This window comes from Varroa jacobsoni, unplaced genomic scaffold (genome assembly GCF_002532875.2).
Source record: "Varroa jacobsoni isolate VJ856 unplaced genomic scaffold, vjacob_1.0 contig00121, whole genome shotgun sequence".
NCBI lineage: Eukaryota > Metazoa > Arthropoda > Arachnida > Mesostigmata > Varroidae > Varroa > Varroa jacobsoni.
The window spans coordinates 110,196-129,031 of record NW_019214411.1 but is presented as its reverse complement, the minus strand read 5'-3'; the positions used below and the strand labels follow the sequence as shown (position 1 = coordinate 129,031).

Sequence of the window (18,836 nt, the reverse complement as noted above, 5' to 3'; positions counted from 1 at the left end):
CCCCTATATTTTGCAACTGGAAGTTTTCATTATTACCTTCCTTATAATAGTAGGAATTATTCTATATAGCGTCAGAGAAACTACAATAAAATGTATCATTAATAAAAAAAAGTATGAAATCAGTTCGCTGGTCATATTGGTTTTTAAATTTTCGCGCGCGAAATTTTAACTCGCTGTTCCGCAGTTTATTATTTGTCGGAAGCAACTTGCGGCAAGACTTGTGTTTTGAGGAGCAGCAGAGCAGGCAGTTGCAGTGATATAGAAGAGGCACAGGAAGCGAAGAAAGCACAAAATCGTATGATTGTAGTGATATTTATTGACCGTGCAAGCTACTAACTGTGTTTGTGAAGGTGAGTAGTCTCTTCGTGCTTCACTTATTGGGCCCCCTGTTCCGTGCACGGCTGGCTCACACCATCCTGGGCTGCTTTAATGTTGCGCCGCTGCGAGTGGGTGCCTTTTGTGTGCCGCCGAGTGCAAGGAGCAACGGGGTTTGTTCTCTGTTTTCGACCGGTCGCCTCTGATCTCCCGAACTCCTCAAACCCATTCTTGGGCCCTGGACAACCACAAACTTCAGTTTATTGGACACTACCAGCTGCGTTTCTATATATCGTTGAGTGTGAATTATAAATATAATATATATCCCCCTCCCCCCGCATATAACTTGTATTAGCAATCCGTCCCCGTTGTGTCAGTCAACCCCACTGGGCATGTGTGGCTAACGTGTGGCTTTGCAGAGAGCGCTTGCTCCGAGGGCCCGTCGTCGCAATCGCCGATGGACGACAGTGCACGAGCCGTGGATCAACCTCCTCGAAGAAGCAGCAGCCGCGGCGTCGTCATCCCCCGCATTCTGTGAAAGACTCCTGTTCTCGATCCCCGTTGGTAGCAGCGATTCGCGTCCACGGCCCGATTTGCGCCAGGCGGCTGAAGGCCACCCCAGACAGGGCAGGGATCGCCCTGGCGGGTGGGAGCGACATGGGCAAAACATCCTATCACAAGAAAGCCAAGAAGCATAAAAAGGAAAAGAAACGACACAGTAAAGATACCCGTGAACACAGCCGGTTGGTTGAATACGACAATGTGTCTTCCGGCTCTAGCCTGGAAGAGGAAGAGGGCGTTGTGGACTCATCTCCGGAACGCAAGCGTTTGCGCGAGCCCGTATCTAACGATAAGCACGACAACAGTAACAGCAGCAGTGGCAAGCACAAAAGCAGTAGTCGATACTCACCCCTACCAAGCTCCACGCCTCCACGAGGAAGTCGTTATTCGTCGTATGAGAGCTCGTCGTACTCCAACACCGAGTATCGTTCCTCCTCAAACTACGTGTCATCATCGTCGCGCGAGCCCGCCGCAGACTCATACTCGAAGACCTATGATCGTCATCCCCCGACATCGTCGCGGTACCGTTCGTTGCGAAGTCCCAGCCCGTTGACGAGATCGCGTCGTACTCCGCCTGTGTCGAAAAAATATCAGAGTTACCGTGACCACCACTCACCCAGTCCGTCACCATACTCGCGGCGAGGCCATTCCCGTTCCCGAAGCCGAACGCCAGCTGGCAATGGCGGTAGTTACCGAGACCGCAGCTCACGGGGTACTGGTGGTCGCAAAAGCCGTGCGAGGTCGCCTTCTCCTCCGACCCCCCCTCGGAGACTGAGCCATCGGCCGAGGCGGCAGAGTCAATCGCTTTCTCCTGACGACAGCTTCTCCTCTTCCTCGCTTGCTTCCGAGCTGAGAAAGCTTCCGAAGGGAAAGAATCTTGCAATGCGGCACACAGCACCGTCCTCTTCGTCGCCGCTGGCAAAGCCAGTCCCGCCTCCAACGATGGTCGATGGACCTCCTCCGATGAAAGAAGATCTGTGGCCACCAACGCAGCCACCTCTGCCCCGTTCCCCGCCGCCTGTGCCGACATTGACTACGACGATGACAATGACGACGACAACGATTGAGAGGCAACCCACACCCCCTAGGAAGGGTGTAAAGGAACTTCCCATGCCTCCTGGCATTAATGTCGAAGATTTACGCCGAGATCAGCATCGGACGTTCGCCGAAAGAAACGGCCGAACGGAACAATCGTCGTTAGCGTCTGGCTCGATGGAGACCTTTCGACGACCGACGATTCTAGCGCGGAACGCGTTTGACGATGACCTGCCTAACTGGGGCGAACGTTGCGTTGACGTTTTTGACATTGTTCAGCAAATCGGCGAAGGTACATATGGGCAAGTGTATAAAGCCCAAGACCGCAATTCTGGCGTGATGGTCGCGCTCAAAAAGGTGCGCATGGAGAATGAAAAAGAAGGGTTCCCTATCACGGCGATTCGAGAGATTAAGATTCTACGTCAGCTCAATCATCCCTCAATCGTTAACCTTATGGAGGTCGTTACTGACAAATCGGATGCTCTCGATTTCCGAAAAGATAAGGGCGCTTTCTATCTCGTTTTTGAATACATGGATCACGATCTGATGGGTCTGCTTGAGTCCGGGCTTGTCGACTTCAAACCGGGCCATATCGCCTCGTTCATGAAGCAGCTTCTCGAAGGCCTATCGTACTGCCACCGTAAGAACTTTCTTCATCGAGATATTAAGTGTTCAAATATTCTCATGAACAACCAGGGCCAAATAAAACTAGCTGACTTTGGCCTTGCACGGTACTACAATGCTGAAGATAAGGATCGGCCATACACAAACAAGGTGATAACATTATGGTACCGCCCGCCCGAGTTGCTATTGGGCGAAGAGCGCTACGGGCCTGCTATTGATGTATGGAGCTGTGGCTGCATACTTGGCGAGCTCTTCACCAAAGAGCCTTTATTCAAAGCAAGCCAAGAAATGCAGCAACTGGATATCATTTCACAGGTTTGCGGTACGCCTACACCGGCCGTGTGGCCTCGCGTCATACAACTACCTCTGTTCGCCCAGTTCAAACCAAAAAAGCAACATCCACGACGAGTGCGACAAAAGTTCTGCTTTATGCCACAGCAAGCTTTAGACTTGCTCGATCAAATGCTGGAACTTGATCCAGAACGGCGAATTACAGCTGACAATGCACTTCGATGTCCATGGCTGAGCTCCGTGCAGCCAGGCGAGTTACGGCCTCCTGAGCTTCCGCGTTACCAGGATTGCCACGAAATGTGGTCTAAGAAACGAAAACGAATGTTACGTATGCAAGAGCAGCAGCAAGCTATGCATGCCGTTCAGCAGCAACAGCAACAGCTGATGCAGGATGAAAATGGAAGCAACAACAACGACGTCAACAGCGGAAATAACAACACCAGTAATAACAACAGCAACTCAATGACAAACAGTGGAAGTAGCAGTACCGCGTTAAGAAACGGTGCCGGATAGCGGTGAAACCAATGCACCGAATAGTGGTTGAACTGAGATATGGATGGTCTGTTGTTTAGGGGTACTACAATGTAAAGGGAAGCTAGAAAAAATGGCACAAAAGACACGAGCGTAATAGTGATAGTGGCAAATGAGTAAAGGTTAATACATCCAGAGTGAAAATAATGAAGAAGAGAGATTAAAGAGTATGAAATGAAATAACTAACAAACGAAGTCGAGCAGAAAGTGTCAGTCATGTCAATGACCATGATGATGATAATGGTGGTGGCGATGATGATGAATTGTGAGACTTGCGTAGTAGTGGTAGTGGCGGTGCAGTGGCAGCGGAAGATGATGTTCCTTGGTGGAAGGAGGGTCTGAGACGTTGTTGACCACGCTCAGGGGACGCAGGGTTCATGATGAGCATAATTCGGATTGATGTGTTAGGGGTGTCTCACGTAATTGTTGTAAATAGTCGTCTATGGGTGATTTTCGTTGACCGTCTGATAGACTGATGGGTACTAGGGAGAGTGGCAGGTAAAAGAGAAGCTGTTGGATGGCACAGACTACGAGCAAGCGTACGTCTCTGAGTACGTGCGTGCATGCGCGGATGAGTCAGTTTTTTTCTTCTTTATTATTGATGATGATGATCCCTGGCAGTTGTCCGGAGGGAAGCGCAACACGACAAGAGTCGTTTTGTGGTTGATATATGGAGAAGAAGTTAACTGTTTGTTGTTGCCTTTCCGATTTGTATTCGCCTGAAAATATACAACTCTCTCTTTACGACGCATACAAATCTCGACACGTGAATATTTACATATGACAGTGATGCAGCTGATGTTTATCCTGTACTGATAGCGCGGCTGCTACCACTGTTTCACTAGATAATGAAAAGAAAGCAAATAGAAATATAGATTGTCTACTTTAATAATAAGATGCCCTTAATTGTAGGGCAATATGATTGACATTTTTGACTTTGAAACGACAACAACTACAGTAACGACAGCAACAAACGTTCAACAAGCATTCAGAAAAATATTACACTGTATAGAATGATGTGCTAAAATATCTCTTTATAAAAACCTCTAAAGAAATGAGGCGGCATTATATTTTGTTGATGCTTAATGAGGAACTGACAATAATACTAGTATTAACAATATGGTAATAATAATTATAATTATTATGCTGTCCTGTTAGCTGAGGTGAACGCGTTTAACTGTCGTCCAACTGTGAGACCATTTGGGGCGCTGGATATTTCCCACTTTAGACGTACATTTGCTACAACAACTACTACTAAATGTGGACAGTAGTATGAGTTATAGAGGAAAAGTTAGTCGGGGTTGTAGTATTACAGGGGTGATGACGGTAAATAGTCCTGATGCGTGCATGCATGCATCCAAAGAAGTCAGTCAGTGAGGGAAAGAGGCAGGTGGCACGAGGCGGTTTTTATAAGCCGCAGAAGTTCTATCTGGGCATTCTTTGCAAACTGAGGGACTAACGGTAACCCTTTTAAGTCAGGCGTATGAATGGATGAACGTTGGATCGGGCGGGTAGCAGCTAGGGAAGGGGTATCAAAAAAGAGGCTTATGATGGATGTTCTTTGTATAGTGTAGCGATCAAGTTAATTATTTAGATTTTGAAGATGTTTACGGTGGAATGTAAGAGATAGAAAACGTTTTGCCAACAGTAATATGTGAACGGGGGACAAAAACGAAGGATGTGCTTAAGGACACTTTGAAGGTGAACACCCAAGGCGCGCACCAAGAACCCCCAAAAACCACCCAACGAACAAACATCTCCGCTGCTTACGTGAAATTTTTGCGGCTGACAATGATGAACCACTTTGGTAATGATCACGATTTATTGACTAATTATTGACTTATTCACTGCACTACTATAGATTGTGAACTGCTCGAATTCGAAATTGTAAAAAGGTGACTTGTTATTGTATATTTTCTTTATTACAAATGAGAGCAAGAGCGTAAGAAAGCAGAACACTAAAAGGGAGATTGAGGACACGATAGAAGCAAGTAGGGAAAAATCGAGTGCCGGCGGCCATATGGACAAACAGGCACACATTGACTGACTGAGAACGAGCTGCAGGGAGGAAGGATTAGGTATTTATTATGGAGAAAATATATATATATTACATAAATGATTAATATTGTCGCCCTCCCGGAAGCAGAAAACGAGAAAAATACACAAAAACAAACCAGGAGGAAAATGTATCGATAGGAGCTACGGAACGATCGATGATAACGCTGGGGAAGAGAAAGACGACAATACAGAAGGTGATGATAATGGAAAAAGCGAAATTGGACGAGCGCTAAAGCGGGCACTAAAATGTACATTTTTTGGTAAAAAATAAAATAAATTCTTTAAAATTATATCGATTCTCTTTTTGGCTATTAGCTAAGGGATGGCGATAGGGTTTAGGAATCTGAAAGACGACGGGAGGAGGGCAGGACGAAGGTACATGTTCCTGAGCTTTCGATTTGCTATTTCTAAGGAAAAAAGAGTATGCAGTTTCAGCAAAAAAAGTCCAGGCCTAGACTGAATATGGGAGAACCGGAGAGCAGCGGTCTGGTATTTTTATCAACACAATTTTTTTCTTACGATTTTTTTGACCGGTCGAGCACGTCAGGCAGTCGTATATTAATGAATAGTTGATAACAATTTTTGTGTCTACGTATGTATATGCGCATTCTATTAAGTTTTAACTGGGCGTTGATCTTCAGTAAGTGCGATTAGTACGATGTCTAGAGTCACTCAAAGTCTCTATTTTCATTTTGACCAGAAGCAGCAGAATCGTTATTAATGACCATGTGTTTAGGAAAGAAAATAGTGTGACTTAATTAGGTCCAGAACGATGAGAATGAGCTAAAAGATCTAAGAATGGAGTGGGTTTTATCGTATTCGGTGTGAATCTGATTAAGCGATCCGCTTTCAGATGTGGCCATTGATCACTGGGCCTTCTGTTCGGTGTTTACGAACCGCATTTCGAGCTCGATTCGTGTTGCTTGCCAGGCCGCTGTCCATCTCGAGGTTCGATGTAAGAGATCCTCAAACAAGAGAGTATCTCAAGACTCTCAAGACGCTGCTGGCTATGAATGACATGTCGCCGTTTGGCAAAATATCGGGGGCTAACATCCAGCGGTTAAGGGCAACTGGGGAGTTGTATGAAACCATCGAGAAGATATCCGAGGAAATGATGAGTCTCGAGCAGCTAAGAAAAGGTACGCTTAGATTACAGATTAGGTGTTATAATGGCAAATTTATTATATGATACACCAAAAAATCGATGATAATGTTCCTATGTAGCTAATTTGCGTACTGCTTGACTTTCATTAGATGACAATCTCGTTTTATCAGCAGCACGAGATCTCAACTCAACCGTTGGTTGTAAATGAATACGAATGTTTGCAGATCAGAGATAAACTTTCATAAGATATCTAGTAGGCGGCTTATAGAGTTGGTAAAAGAGGACTAAATAGTGCGTAACAACTTTTTGGCGTGCAAGAGTAGTTACAAGAAATTAAGTTGAAGAGGAACCGATTACTTAACAATAATTATTAACAGTTATTGCAGGCTAACAAAGAATTAATATTTAGTTAATGAGTTAATGAATTAAGTATCACATTTGTTTCGCTATTGGAACTCATAACTTTATGTACAAGACTGATGGGCTTATCATGCGATGAGCGGTCCACTTGATGAGAAGTACCATCTTCTATTGGTTTCAATTTGAAAACACATTTAGCTTCTATCATATATATTGCCAAAGTAATGGTTATGTGTAGTCCGAACGATTTCTGTGAAGTCTACCACATAAGTTAACTAGCAATATTTTCATTTGAGACTTCTCACGGAATTTAGGGCGCTGTTGGGATTTTTAAATTCTGAATTGCGAGATTAACATGATTAGCCGTATCTGTTAACATGACTGTAGAAATGCTCGAGACTAAGGAACAGGATATGGTGGATATCGCAACAAAGGACATTGCTAAATGTCACGAGAAAATTACGCAAATCTCAGCTGAGGTGAGTGTCATTAAATGTTTATGTCATAGTTTCAAGATAAGCAAAACATAAGCAAAGAAAGCATAAAAGATACGAATACGTATGTAAAGGGTGACTCTAAGTTTGGAAAATTGCGCATATGATCAAAATAGTGGTAATGGTTTAACTTTCAATAGTAGCGAGTGCATTTAAATTTATTAGTGAAGGTAACGTGTTTCAGAGAGACTATTTTTACTACTCATACAAAAGAACGTGCTTTTGTTTATTAAATCCCGAACAGAATAGAAATTAAGATACATTATAAGCATTATTATTAGCGTTAGATAAAAGAAAGATCTCAAAGTAGTTATTTAATAGTATTTAGTTGATATACTGAAAATAGTAGAGCACTACATTGCTTTTAACGATTTTAAAACGTCACTTAGTTTCAGTTTATCTTGACTCAGTGAGGGTATTTTAGTGGTAATCACCTTGTAAGTCGGTGTGTGCATGGTTTAAAAGTTTGTAAATTAATAGTGATGACAAAGAAATGGAAATTAAGGATTTATCCATGAAGCGGAAACGTAAACACGGAATAAAATAATTTTTGCAAAGAAATAAAAACGAAACTATTAAGAATGAAGTTTATTTATATGAATTAAGAATGAATTATTTTATGCGATTTTAGTTCTCAGATCGCGTAAAGAATAATTCCAGAGCGAGTAGATGCAGTTAAGCTGCATGCAATATATGAATATATGCGTAGCCTATTAATACATATATAGCACGTTGTAACGTTTGGATCTGGTTGAGTTTATTTGTGCTTACAAATTGCTATCATGTTTTGCCTACCGTTTCATGCAACAAATGCTAATGGCTGTGCTCGTTGTCGGCAGTTTCTCGTTATTTTTTTTCTTTTACTGTAGAAGGTAGCCTTTAGGAATAGTATTTTAAAAATCTTGTTCCTGAACGAAAATATACTATACTGCATATGTGAACGCTTTCTAACGACAGCTATTTGCATACGCTTTTTGTATGTGAGTTTACCTATCTCCTACCTTTATTTTCATTGATTTTTGTAGGTAGAAGGCAAGATTTGTAAAAATAATAATTTTTTTATAAATATATTTAGCTAATATCCGCGTGCGATATAAACTTCATACTCTTCCTCCTTAAATATTCTTTAATTAATTCAGCAGGAATTTGGTATAGTTAGATTCATGTTGACCAAAGGTTTCTGATAACGTACTACCTAGTGTCTTAAAGGTGCACAATTAGGTCGAACATAAAGCAATGAAATTCCCAACGGCAAACTGGTCGACTCAAATATTGTCAGCTTGGGTCAAGAATTGTCCCTACAGTCACTTGATCCTTACTTGTTCGATAAATTAACCGTTTCTTTTTTAGAAATTTTTCGTATCGTTTATCACAACAGAATTCCTTTTCAACCCAAAACTGAACGAATGGTTTTAATGCATAACCTACAACTAACAAGCATTTAGCGCGTGGAGAAAGTGTGATTTGTTCTTGCTCACATTTTGATAGGAATCGAACGTGCACAAGTTGACAGACCGATGGCTGACGTTTTGGTTACAAAATTTATGAAAGATTCCATTGTGCAGCGATAACGTAGTAACTTACCACTCTGTAGAAAAAGCTGCATATTTTCAGAAGCAAAGTTTTTTTTTACAATTATTTACCTAGGCATACCAACATTGTTTAAGTGGAGAGCAGTAGATGCCCATGGAATGTCCTTTATATCTCTATGTATTTGTTTAAAAATATGTTTAACGGTGCAGCATATAATGTTATAGAAGTGTGCGTGAAAAGTCTATTTACCCGGTATGATAATTAGAGCTGCGCATCGTTTCTAGTATCTCTATCAATTATGCATTTCAAACGTTCATCAAACGTTTATAAAAAAAAAAAAAAAGAAATTGACTTATTTTGGCTAGAGAAGCGAGCAAATATATTAAAATATGCAATTTATATCCAAGATAAAGACGAAACATGATCCCCACGTGTATATAAAATATCTACCGTAGTGTCTGAGCGCAGAATGGAAAGAAATATTCGATATATAAAAAAAAAATGTATATAGAAAATATATGTAGAAGGCATGGTTTTATCGTAAATAATGTAATGCATTAGAAGGGTTTAAGCGGCATATTATATTGGGCATGGATTTAATAATTCCTCAAATGAAAACAGTAGACCGTCAGCCATTGCCGGTGCATCGTAAGTCGTTTCCACGCCTTAGGACACGCTGTCTGCATATATGAAGAAGCACTTTAGAAGCGATACGTTCTGGCATTTTTCCAGGACCTTAATATAGAAAAATAATCCTGCAGTGGATATTTTCGTTTGCTGCTGTAAAATGCAGCCTGATAATAACATTTTCTCACGTAACCATATCAATGGGTTTGATTTGCATAATTATAAAAAAAAATTGTTACAGAACACTCGAAGCAAGCAGGTATATATATATATATATGTAATATTCGTTGGGGATATGTTAGGTTGGGTAACGAATGAAAAGATTAAAGATAACTAAAATATCTGTTAAAAAGAAATTCGTTAGTTTGTTTAAGCTAAACGCCCTTCAGTGCAATTTGTAAGTCATGGAATAATTTGTTGCTTTGCAGATCTATACAAACCTCGTTCCTATTGAACTAGTCGATACTCAGGAGGTTCTCCTTGAGCTTAACGCCGGTGTGGGCGGTCAGGAAGCCATGCTGTTTAATCAAGACCTTATGACAATGTACTTAAAATTCAGTCAGCTTACTATGGGTTGGAACGTGGAAGTTACAGAAGCAAGTCTATCTGAAACAGGTAAACGCTTTCTCTTATGAAATGATTGAAAATGCATAAAACTGGCCATTTATAGTACTGCTAATGAAGTTCTGATGTGGTGGCTAGTGCTACGAATGCTACTTCAAAACTTAAACCCACCTTGCGACAGATATTATAGCCCTTTGGGAAACATTCGAATCATTTCACTTGTTACAAGAAGTTTGCCTACAACCAAAAGGTTTGTGAATTATGATTCTGAAATCTACACATTTCATCTTCAATTCAAGAGTACTTCAATCAAAAATTTAAGAGACAGATGCAAATTTGCTAAGAATAATTATAATTATATTATGTCTATTTATCTGCTCTTTCAACCTGCCCCCTTGGAAGTCTTATTTGAAATTGTGAGCTTGCCATTTGAGTTGATCAATATTGAATACAAATAATTGATTCCAAAGGGCTAATATTCGTATCTGTTGGCTCATTCATTTTTTGTATCTAAGCACATTGACAATCATGCATATCGTTTTCTCAAAACTTGCATGAGGTTATGTCGATGAGACAAAATGTTGTCCTCTTTATGTTAACCGGGTAGCTCTTCATCACAACGCCATTTTATTTGCCTTTTATCGAAGCGAAGATGACCATTCATGGTAACAGTGGCATTCATAGTTTTTAACATCAATTCTTTAGCTGTTACTAGAGATAGTACCAATTTGGCTTAAATAAAATAACGGTTTCAGGTCATGATTGATGAACAGTTTTTGAGCATGATGGCTCGGAAACGAAATAAATGTAACTTTTGAATAAAACCCACAATATCTTTTTTACCGAGAAAGTGCTTTGACCATTAGGCTACACACCACGTCATGCATGTCTCTACGTTTTGAGTTTTACGTCTGGTATCGCCCTCAGTCATTCGATGAGACGAGTGGCTACTAGCACGAAACAAAGTCTGTCTATGCTTGGGTTCAAACCTAGAACACAACGTGTTTTCAAGGTTAGCAGACAAATACGTCACCTACTAAGCTATTACAGGGGCACGTCATAGCTATCCAAGTTACGACAATTAGCCCGAAGATGTTCTATGGAATACAATGTGTTGGTACAATAGCTTTATTTATTATTTATTTAATTATTATAGGTAAAGCATTTCTCCAATAAGAAAAAGTTGAAAAAAAATTAAATATATATCGTAACTGTTTCGTTTCTAAATTTTTGCTAAAAAAATCACTTCGATATTTAATATCATGGATAACATTTCTCTATATCTTTGTAATCAGGTAATGTTTGAACCTTTATTTTAATAAAAAACTATTTATACGTTCTATAACAAGCATGTTTCGTTGATCTTTCTCAAGTAACCTGTGGAACTCCTATAGAAAATAGCATCGTATCCCATCTCATCGTTTCGAGCTTGACGTCCAGTATCGCTGTTACCACCTACACCATTTGTCCCACCTACACTGTTCTATCTTATTCTTATTATACGGGTATTTATCAAATCATGCAGTCCAATAGTGTTTTAATAATTAATGATAGTAATCAATAATAATAATAATGTCAACTTATGACTGGTAAACATATGTAATAGTATTATTTAATTATTATTTTGGCAGATCCTTGAATTTCGGTTATCCACAGCTGCTGGCTCTGTAGTTTCGTTAGACTTCACTATTATGAAAACGGTGAGATGCGTGCATTCGGTTTTGTAGCCGCGCAACCTGCATATATGTGCCTCCTCTTTGCCTAATCTTATCATTGATCTCCTTTAAAATATACACAGTAAGCTCTGATAATCTCATAATTGTGCCATTATATAAATAGTGCCGCAATCGAGTGGTTTTGATAACGAGGTTCAGCAGCACTAGGGTCTAGAGAAAAGTTTTCTATTGTTTGGCATGAACTCAAGTGTCCTTACCATAGTACGTTACCGTCCAAGCCAAGCTCACATACAAAAAAACAGCTAAAATAATTTAAGCTGTTTTTAAAATGTTCGGTAATTATTATTTTAGCCACTGGGCCGTGAAGAGACTCCAGGTGCTTGTCTAGGTTTTCTTACACCGCTCTCCGAAGCTAAGCATTAATCTTCTAGTAACTAGGGAGTTACTAGAAATTGTATGCCAAATTCTTTAGAAGGCATGCAGAAATTCGAAATAACAAAAACACAGGCAGAAGCAGTTGATTGATTACATCTGCTTTCGGTGTGCCGCCAATGAAATGAAAATCCCCAGAGCTGTTTGAATGACTACTCCTGACAACCAGAAACACTGCTCAGACGATCAAGCAGCTACGAAAGAAGCAGCTGTCTGCAGGAAATTCGCAGGTTACATTCTGTATGAAGATAAACTGTTCGTTGAATGCATTAATAAGGCTACCTTAGTTTTACTAAATTACCCATTTCCATAAAAGAGCTGTTTGTATCGCACATGTATAAACTTATGTGCTTTAGATTATAAGACGGATATTGTGCTATACGTTACTGTTGACGTTTTTGCAGGTGGGTTACGACGTGGAGTATTGTCTATTACTGGATACGATGTAGGACGGGTACTTAAACTGGAAAGTGGGGTTCACCGAGTACAAAGAGTTCCCAAAACTGAAAAATCTGGAAGGATTCACACAAGCACTGCTACTGTTGCCGTTCTAGCCTGTCCTCCAGAGGTATGGCCTCCATGACTGATCATTTGTGATATGACGCCAAAAGGCCCGTGTAGCGTGAGTTTCTACTATAAGTTTGCTCTGTTTATTGGAAAGCACGCAGGCATAATAGTAAGTTGTGAAATTAGTTCTTCGAAATAGCAATTCGAAAATAAAGTAATACCTCTGATGTAAAACATGTCCGCAATAATTTTGCAAATGTTTATCTCCTTAAGTGCGAATGCAGTACCCACTAAAAGGACTGCTCTAAAGAGCTTTAGAATTGATTTTGGAACACAGCTCGCACGTAGTGTACACGACCACAGTGTCACTTCAAAGGTTTTACTTTTCAAATGTTTTTTCGTTTCTCGCATTGTCCTTATAGTGGAGTCAAAACAAAAAGTGTTAAATGCTGTTTAATTGATACGGGTAAGCGATGCGGCGGGTATCAAAAGGCTTGATCGAAAATAGCGTATGGAATACTTGTACAAAGGTAGACCAGTATAAAATTTTACATAGCAATAGTCAAGATAACGCGCTCCAATACAGTTTCTTTTTACTATAGCTCATAGACAGATGATCGCATTGCTTTGGTTTGTATGATACGATTATTCGAATTTGAGACAAGTAAACAAGTTAAAAGTTTCATTAGTGCAAATGGAATCAGGTTGTTCTATCTCATCCTTGGCTGCTCGTTTTTTGTCTTCTCGGGGGTTTGGATACATAATTACAGGTTTAAAGAATCCGGGAGAGAAATATTTGCAATTATATGCTGAAGTCTCTGCTTATTCGTCTATTTCCATCAGGTAGAAGTAAATATCGAACCAAGGGATTTAATTGTAAAGACGAAGCGCGCAGGAGGACCTGGCGGACAGCATGTGAATAAAACCGAAAGCGCTGTTCAGATACTTCATGTGCCAACTGGTAATAGTTTGATCTTTTCTTATTCGATTATAAGTATTTCATGTGCTTCAGTATTCTAAAAACTCAGTTTCGCTATAGTCGCTGGTATGGGCACACGTCAACAGCTCAAGGTCAGCTGTCAGATTTTATTTCTAAAACCATTGGGAAAATCATGGTATGAATAGCCTTGTATTTTAGCCAGAATAGATTTGCCAGGAAAACTTTGTGGAAAGGGTAATTAGTCTTGCACTTAGATCATCGTTGACTACCGGCTTTGCGCATTTTTGTGTTATATTAATATGTATATCAAGAATGTATATATACATATATGGTGAGAAACTTCAATTGTTTCTTTTAGTAAAAACGAGTTAATTGGCTTTTTAATACTTTATTCGAAGGAGGCGTTTAAAAAAGTATTTTTTACTTAGCACTCTAAAAAAAGAGGGTTATTCACCGAGTTTTCCGGCTGGTCTACCCATGTCTCTTATTGGCACTTCTATGACGTTTAGTTTGACCAAACAATTTTATATATGTGTATATTTTATATATTACCAGACAGTATGCCAGTTTTAGGAATAACGCTTAAAGATTGCTACAAGCGTACATACTATCGGTCTGCTGCGCATAGAACGCTATCGTAAAAGGGGTGGCTGTCGGGGCCGACCGTCTAATTTGTTTTATGACTAACGAAATTTATCATTAATCTAAACGGTGCCGGTGGGTTCGCTTTGGCGGAATTGTCATAAAAACCTTAATGGAAGGAGATGTCCTTACTCTTCACAATTGCAGCAGCTGGTAATGACTGATAATGAGGGAACATGATTGACTGATTTGTGATCGTTTGCTATGTAGGCATAATGGTCGAGAGTGACACCGAGCGATGCCAACAACAAAATAAGTCAGTAGCAATGAAGAAACTTCGGGCGAAGATCTATGACTTGAAGGTGTCGTCTGAAATGAATAAAGTTCAGTCACAGAAAAAACTGCAGGTAAGTACGTCGGGCTAGCTTTTTTCTATTAATGTAGCGTTCACAAAGACAGAAATCTAAAGAAACAAGTGGGATTTTAGCTAGGTTTCACGTAGGTGTTACTAAATGCTAGACTTCAACCTAAAACGTTGTAATTGTACTAAGTAAAAATTTTAGACGCCGTACTCCACTACTTTAATTGAATGTCATTTCATAAACCTATTAAGTAAAGCTCGAGGGGCCAGTCGGCCAATTTTTCCTTATTCTGTGTAATACACATTGCGTACATTCCTTATTTTGTCATACTTATACTATAGTCTATTCCGATGGTCAGTTTAAACCGACAGCTTGTCATATCTTCAGTCTTTATATTTATTTATTTACTTAATATTTGTCGGTGAAACCACTGCGCCCACAAGCATAACGTATATTCCATAATGCGTGCTCGCATTGAATTAACCAAACTATTTTTATTCTTTCATACTGGAAAACTGGAGGACATTTCGTTTTTTTTACGAAATACAGCATGATATATACAAGCTCGAAACAGATCAATACATGATAATTATTCGGTTTTCTTCTGACATTAAAATCACAATAACCCTATATGGGTGTAAGTGTTGCCACACTTCCCTCTGTATTATGCCCTGCGCCGGTTGTAGAGTCAACGTGTTATTTTACATTTATTTATTGTACAGAAGAAATTACAGTAACATATATCGGAGATTTCTGGACAGGCCGCGGGATCTTCGCAATAATCGAAATGTTTGAATGTATTTTTCAGATTCCGCTGACTCTTATCCTAGTTTGTGGCTGCCTGAGCTCCTAATTATAAGCATCAGGAGATTTTATTTATCTTGTACTCTTTGCCGATTCACATTACCCTTTTCTAAGGTTTAATTTGTGTTTTCTGTGCGTTTTTAATTGATGTTTTCAATTTTACAAACTGCTTCAGGTAGGAAACGCAACACGATCGGAAAAAATCCGCACATATAATTTTACACAAGATCGGATTACAGACCACCGCCTTCCTTATACGGTTCGCAATGTCGAAGAATTTCTTCAGGGAGGAGCGCCTCTAAAACAAATAATAGGTGTCTTGCAGGAAGCCTATCAAAACGAGCAGATTTCTTATTTGATACGAAATAAGCTATACAGTTAAACTAGCTTTTCACTGAGCGTTTAATATTATTAATATTGTTATTAGTATGGATCTTATAATGCCAAATATTACCTAAAAAAACAATTAGCTTTATTAATAAACACTAAATATTTGAAGCACAGCTATTTTTTTTTTTGTTGGTAGGAGCATTTGGCCTCTAAGCTATTCATAACGTGTTAGGAGCTATTAAAGAGGTAGATAGGCGGCTATAGGGGGGAAAAGTAGGCTCGGAATTCAAAAAAGTAGGGCAAAAAGGTATAAACAGATATCTTAATACTTGTGTATCTTTGTCAAATATAATAATTGTTTATATGTTTATAAATAAATAAATACATATATATATATATATATATATATATATATAATATAATGATTGTTTTTGCTGACCTTTAATAGGCTTGTGCTTTACAATGACGGCTTCATAGAACAGATTACTCGTTCACGTAAATTCTTCAAGTGGCCTTTTCACTATTCATAAATTGATATAGCCTATTCGCAATGTTCAGACGTGCGTCTGCAGTGTATCCGCTGTCCTCTAATGCTCAACAAAACTCTACCTTCGCGTAAAAACTTTATTCTACATAAACCTTAAAAAGATATATTTTTGGGGCGATTTCTGGGGTTTGCCAACCCCCGTTGGCCTCTCTACCTACAGGCAAATTATTTAGTGTGTTCGGTTAGGAGAAAAACGCTTAATTGTTTTGCCTAACGTTCCTCAGTATCGCAAATTAGATTCCCCGAACAGCGGTCGTACCAAAGCAAACAGGTACCCCTTTACAACAAAGGCTGTTGCTGTTGTAATTTCGGGTCTATTTAATGAAGTGTCAAATCAGTCGAGTTTTCCATACCACATTAAACGCGGGCAAGGCAACTTACAGTTTCGGAAAGCTTGAAAAAGAAATTTGTCGACACGTAATTCTCACAAAGATCTCATCACTTCCTTTTTGTTCGTCGAAAATTCCTTAAACTAATCGGAGGCGGCGGTTCGGGTTATTTTCCAGTTTACCATAAACTGGTCTTGACCGGCACATTTTTGAGGCTTAAAGGACTCTTATACGATTTAAAGATCTACGGGAGATATAACTCAGAAGCAGCTCTGTGCTTTAAAATATCGAGGTTTTTTACTATGACTCGATTTTGGCTGCGGGTGACAGTTAAACGCCGACTACACTTTATCGAGCAATACTAACTGGTGTTGTTTCTTTAAACTTGCTTCGGATCTTGCAAAGCATTTTTTACATGGCCAAACCGAGCCGTGTTAATCGAGCCTATTATTTCGAGTCCGTTTTACGTTCTCGCTCCTGCATAACTGCTTTTTTAGCCAGTTACGTTCTTTAAAGTAAACATTATCAGTTATAAGCATAACTGCCTACATGTGGTAAATGAAAGGGAGCTATAAACGGAACGTGATATTTTGAAGCACATCGACCCCCGAAAAAAATGCTAAAATACGTTTTTTTTGTCGCGTAATGTTCAGCGTCCGCTCGTGCCATACATATGCATCTTTTATGTTTAAGGCCTGCTTCAACTGTTACACAGTAAAGTAAAAATGGTATGTTATATTTGTGTCGGTATTTGTTTGGAAATGAAACGTGAATTTCACCTGCATTTCAACTGTAAGCCTACCTCATTGTTAACTGCAAGTCAATTTTTTCATTTACTTAGACTTAAATTGTAAGAATCTTGATTCGACAAGAGGCTGCTTAATGATAGCGAATTTTACTACATACGTATACTGATAAGGTTTTTGGCATTTGGCCTATTTCGACTTAAAGCGCCAGGACTTTTTGGATACTATTATGGAAGTTATGAAACGGGTACTTAGGTTCATATTGATGTAACCTACAAATGGGGGCCATCATTGTTGGGATGTGATAACATGATCCCTCTTGTCAACGACACCTGTTACTTTCAATTGGATTATGTAGAAATTGCCATATATTACTAGTTTCGATGTTGCCTCAGTCATCAGTGCGAAATACATGCAGATATACATTGGTCCACTTTAACGAAGTTCGGTTTGTTGTTGACTACGTGTACAACCGGAAGAGAGTATCTGTCGCCGCCAGAATTTTATATATATACACATAAACCTCACGCATTTGAGATTGTAGAATAACGCATTTCCACTTACTAACAGTCCACGGATATGGTCATCTTGACAGTAAGATTCAAATATGTATTTCAGAGGACACTGACACTCTATATTCGATCTTATTGGTATTTTACCACCCTTTGCTTACCAAATACACTCAACTCAAAAGCGCTGTCTGTTCCCTTGTTAAGGTCCTTAAAATAGTTGCTTAAATCTTTAAACCTTCTGGCTTTCAGCTACCTGTGCCTGTTTGGTTCAAAGACGTAAAAGGGTGGCCCACGGAAATTTGTCTGCCCGTTTAATACTGGCAGGACCATAGAGAATAGAATTGTTTTGCACACCTCCTGGGTTCGGAGCAGATGGTGATAGGCGGCAGTTACTACTCGACCTATCACATCCGTTACTTTTTTCACTTCATTCTAAAGCGAGTTCGGACTTGAGTCTGAGTGTAGATCTCAGAAAACTCATTGTAGTTGCACTGTCTGTGTCTCTTCGTTATACCATCGTTAATGTGTAAACACAGCCGGTTTTTCTGTTGCTCTGTTTCACTAAGCTTAGTGCACCGCACCAGTTATTCTATTACTTTGTTATCTGTTATTCTGTTTTAGCAATTCGATCACATTGTTCCAGCATTTCAGTCATTTGGTTCCATATGTTTAGTTATTCTAATTGAGATATTTCACTACAGGGTGCCAGTCACACAGTTACCCTTGTGTTTATATAGCACTTGTAGGTCATCGTTGTGTTAGTCTTAATTTGTTATCCTTTCATGATTATTCGGCTCTTTTTAGATTAACTGATTTTATGTCTTAGAATATTATACAGAAATTACAGTACAGAAAGCAAGAAGGTAAGTAATATAAAACACCTAGGTTTTCATGGTTTTTTTTTATCGTTTTCATAAGGAAATATGTATATATTTCCTCATGAAAATGTTATTACATTATTATTAAAGCGT

At 39.5% G+C, this 18,836-nt stretch overlaps 1 protein-coding gene across 4 annotated transcripts; it reads left to right on the top strand.

Moving 5' to 3' along the window:
• Positions 1-83: 83 nt before the first annotated feature.
• LOC111270790 (peptide chain release factor 1-like, mitochondrial) lies at positions 84-15,899 on the top strand. Of its 4 annotated transcripts, none has more exons than XM_086972638.1 (8): positions 194-350; positions 6,269-6,554; positions 7,268-7,359; positions 9,963-10,149; positions 12,611-12,774; positions 13,557-13,674; positions 14,506-14,642; positions 15,581-15,899. In XM_086972638.1, exons 2-8 carry the CDS (start codon positions 6,269-6,271, stop codon positions 15,701-15,703), a joined length of 1,107 nt encoding a protein of 368 aa, XP_086828764.1. In that variant the 5' UTR covers positions 194-350; the 3' UTR covers positions 15,704-15,899. The 4 variants fall into 4 exon arrangements, with proteins under 4 accessions (XP_022706921.1, XP_086828764.1, XP_086828762.1 ...); XM_086972636.1 differs by having other exon boundaries at positions 196-350; positions 15,577-15,899; XM_086972637.1 differs by having other exon boundaries at positions 196-350; positions 6,255-6,554; positions 15,577-15,899.
• The last annotated feature ends 2,937 nt before the right edge of the window (positions 15,900-18,836 follow it).

Bases quoted from the DNA above. Each gene is read 5' to 3' on its own strand.
- LOC111270790 (XM_022851186.2), top strand. From the start codon at position 973: ATGGGCAAAACATCCTATCACAAGAAAGCCAAGAAGCATAAAAAGGAA.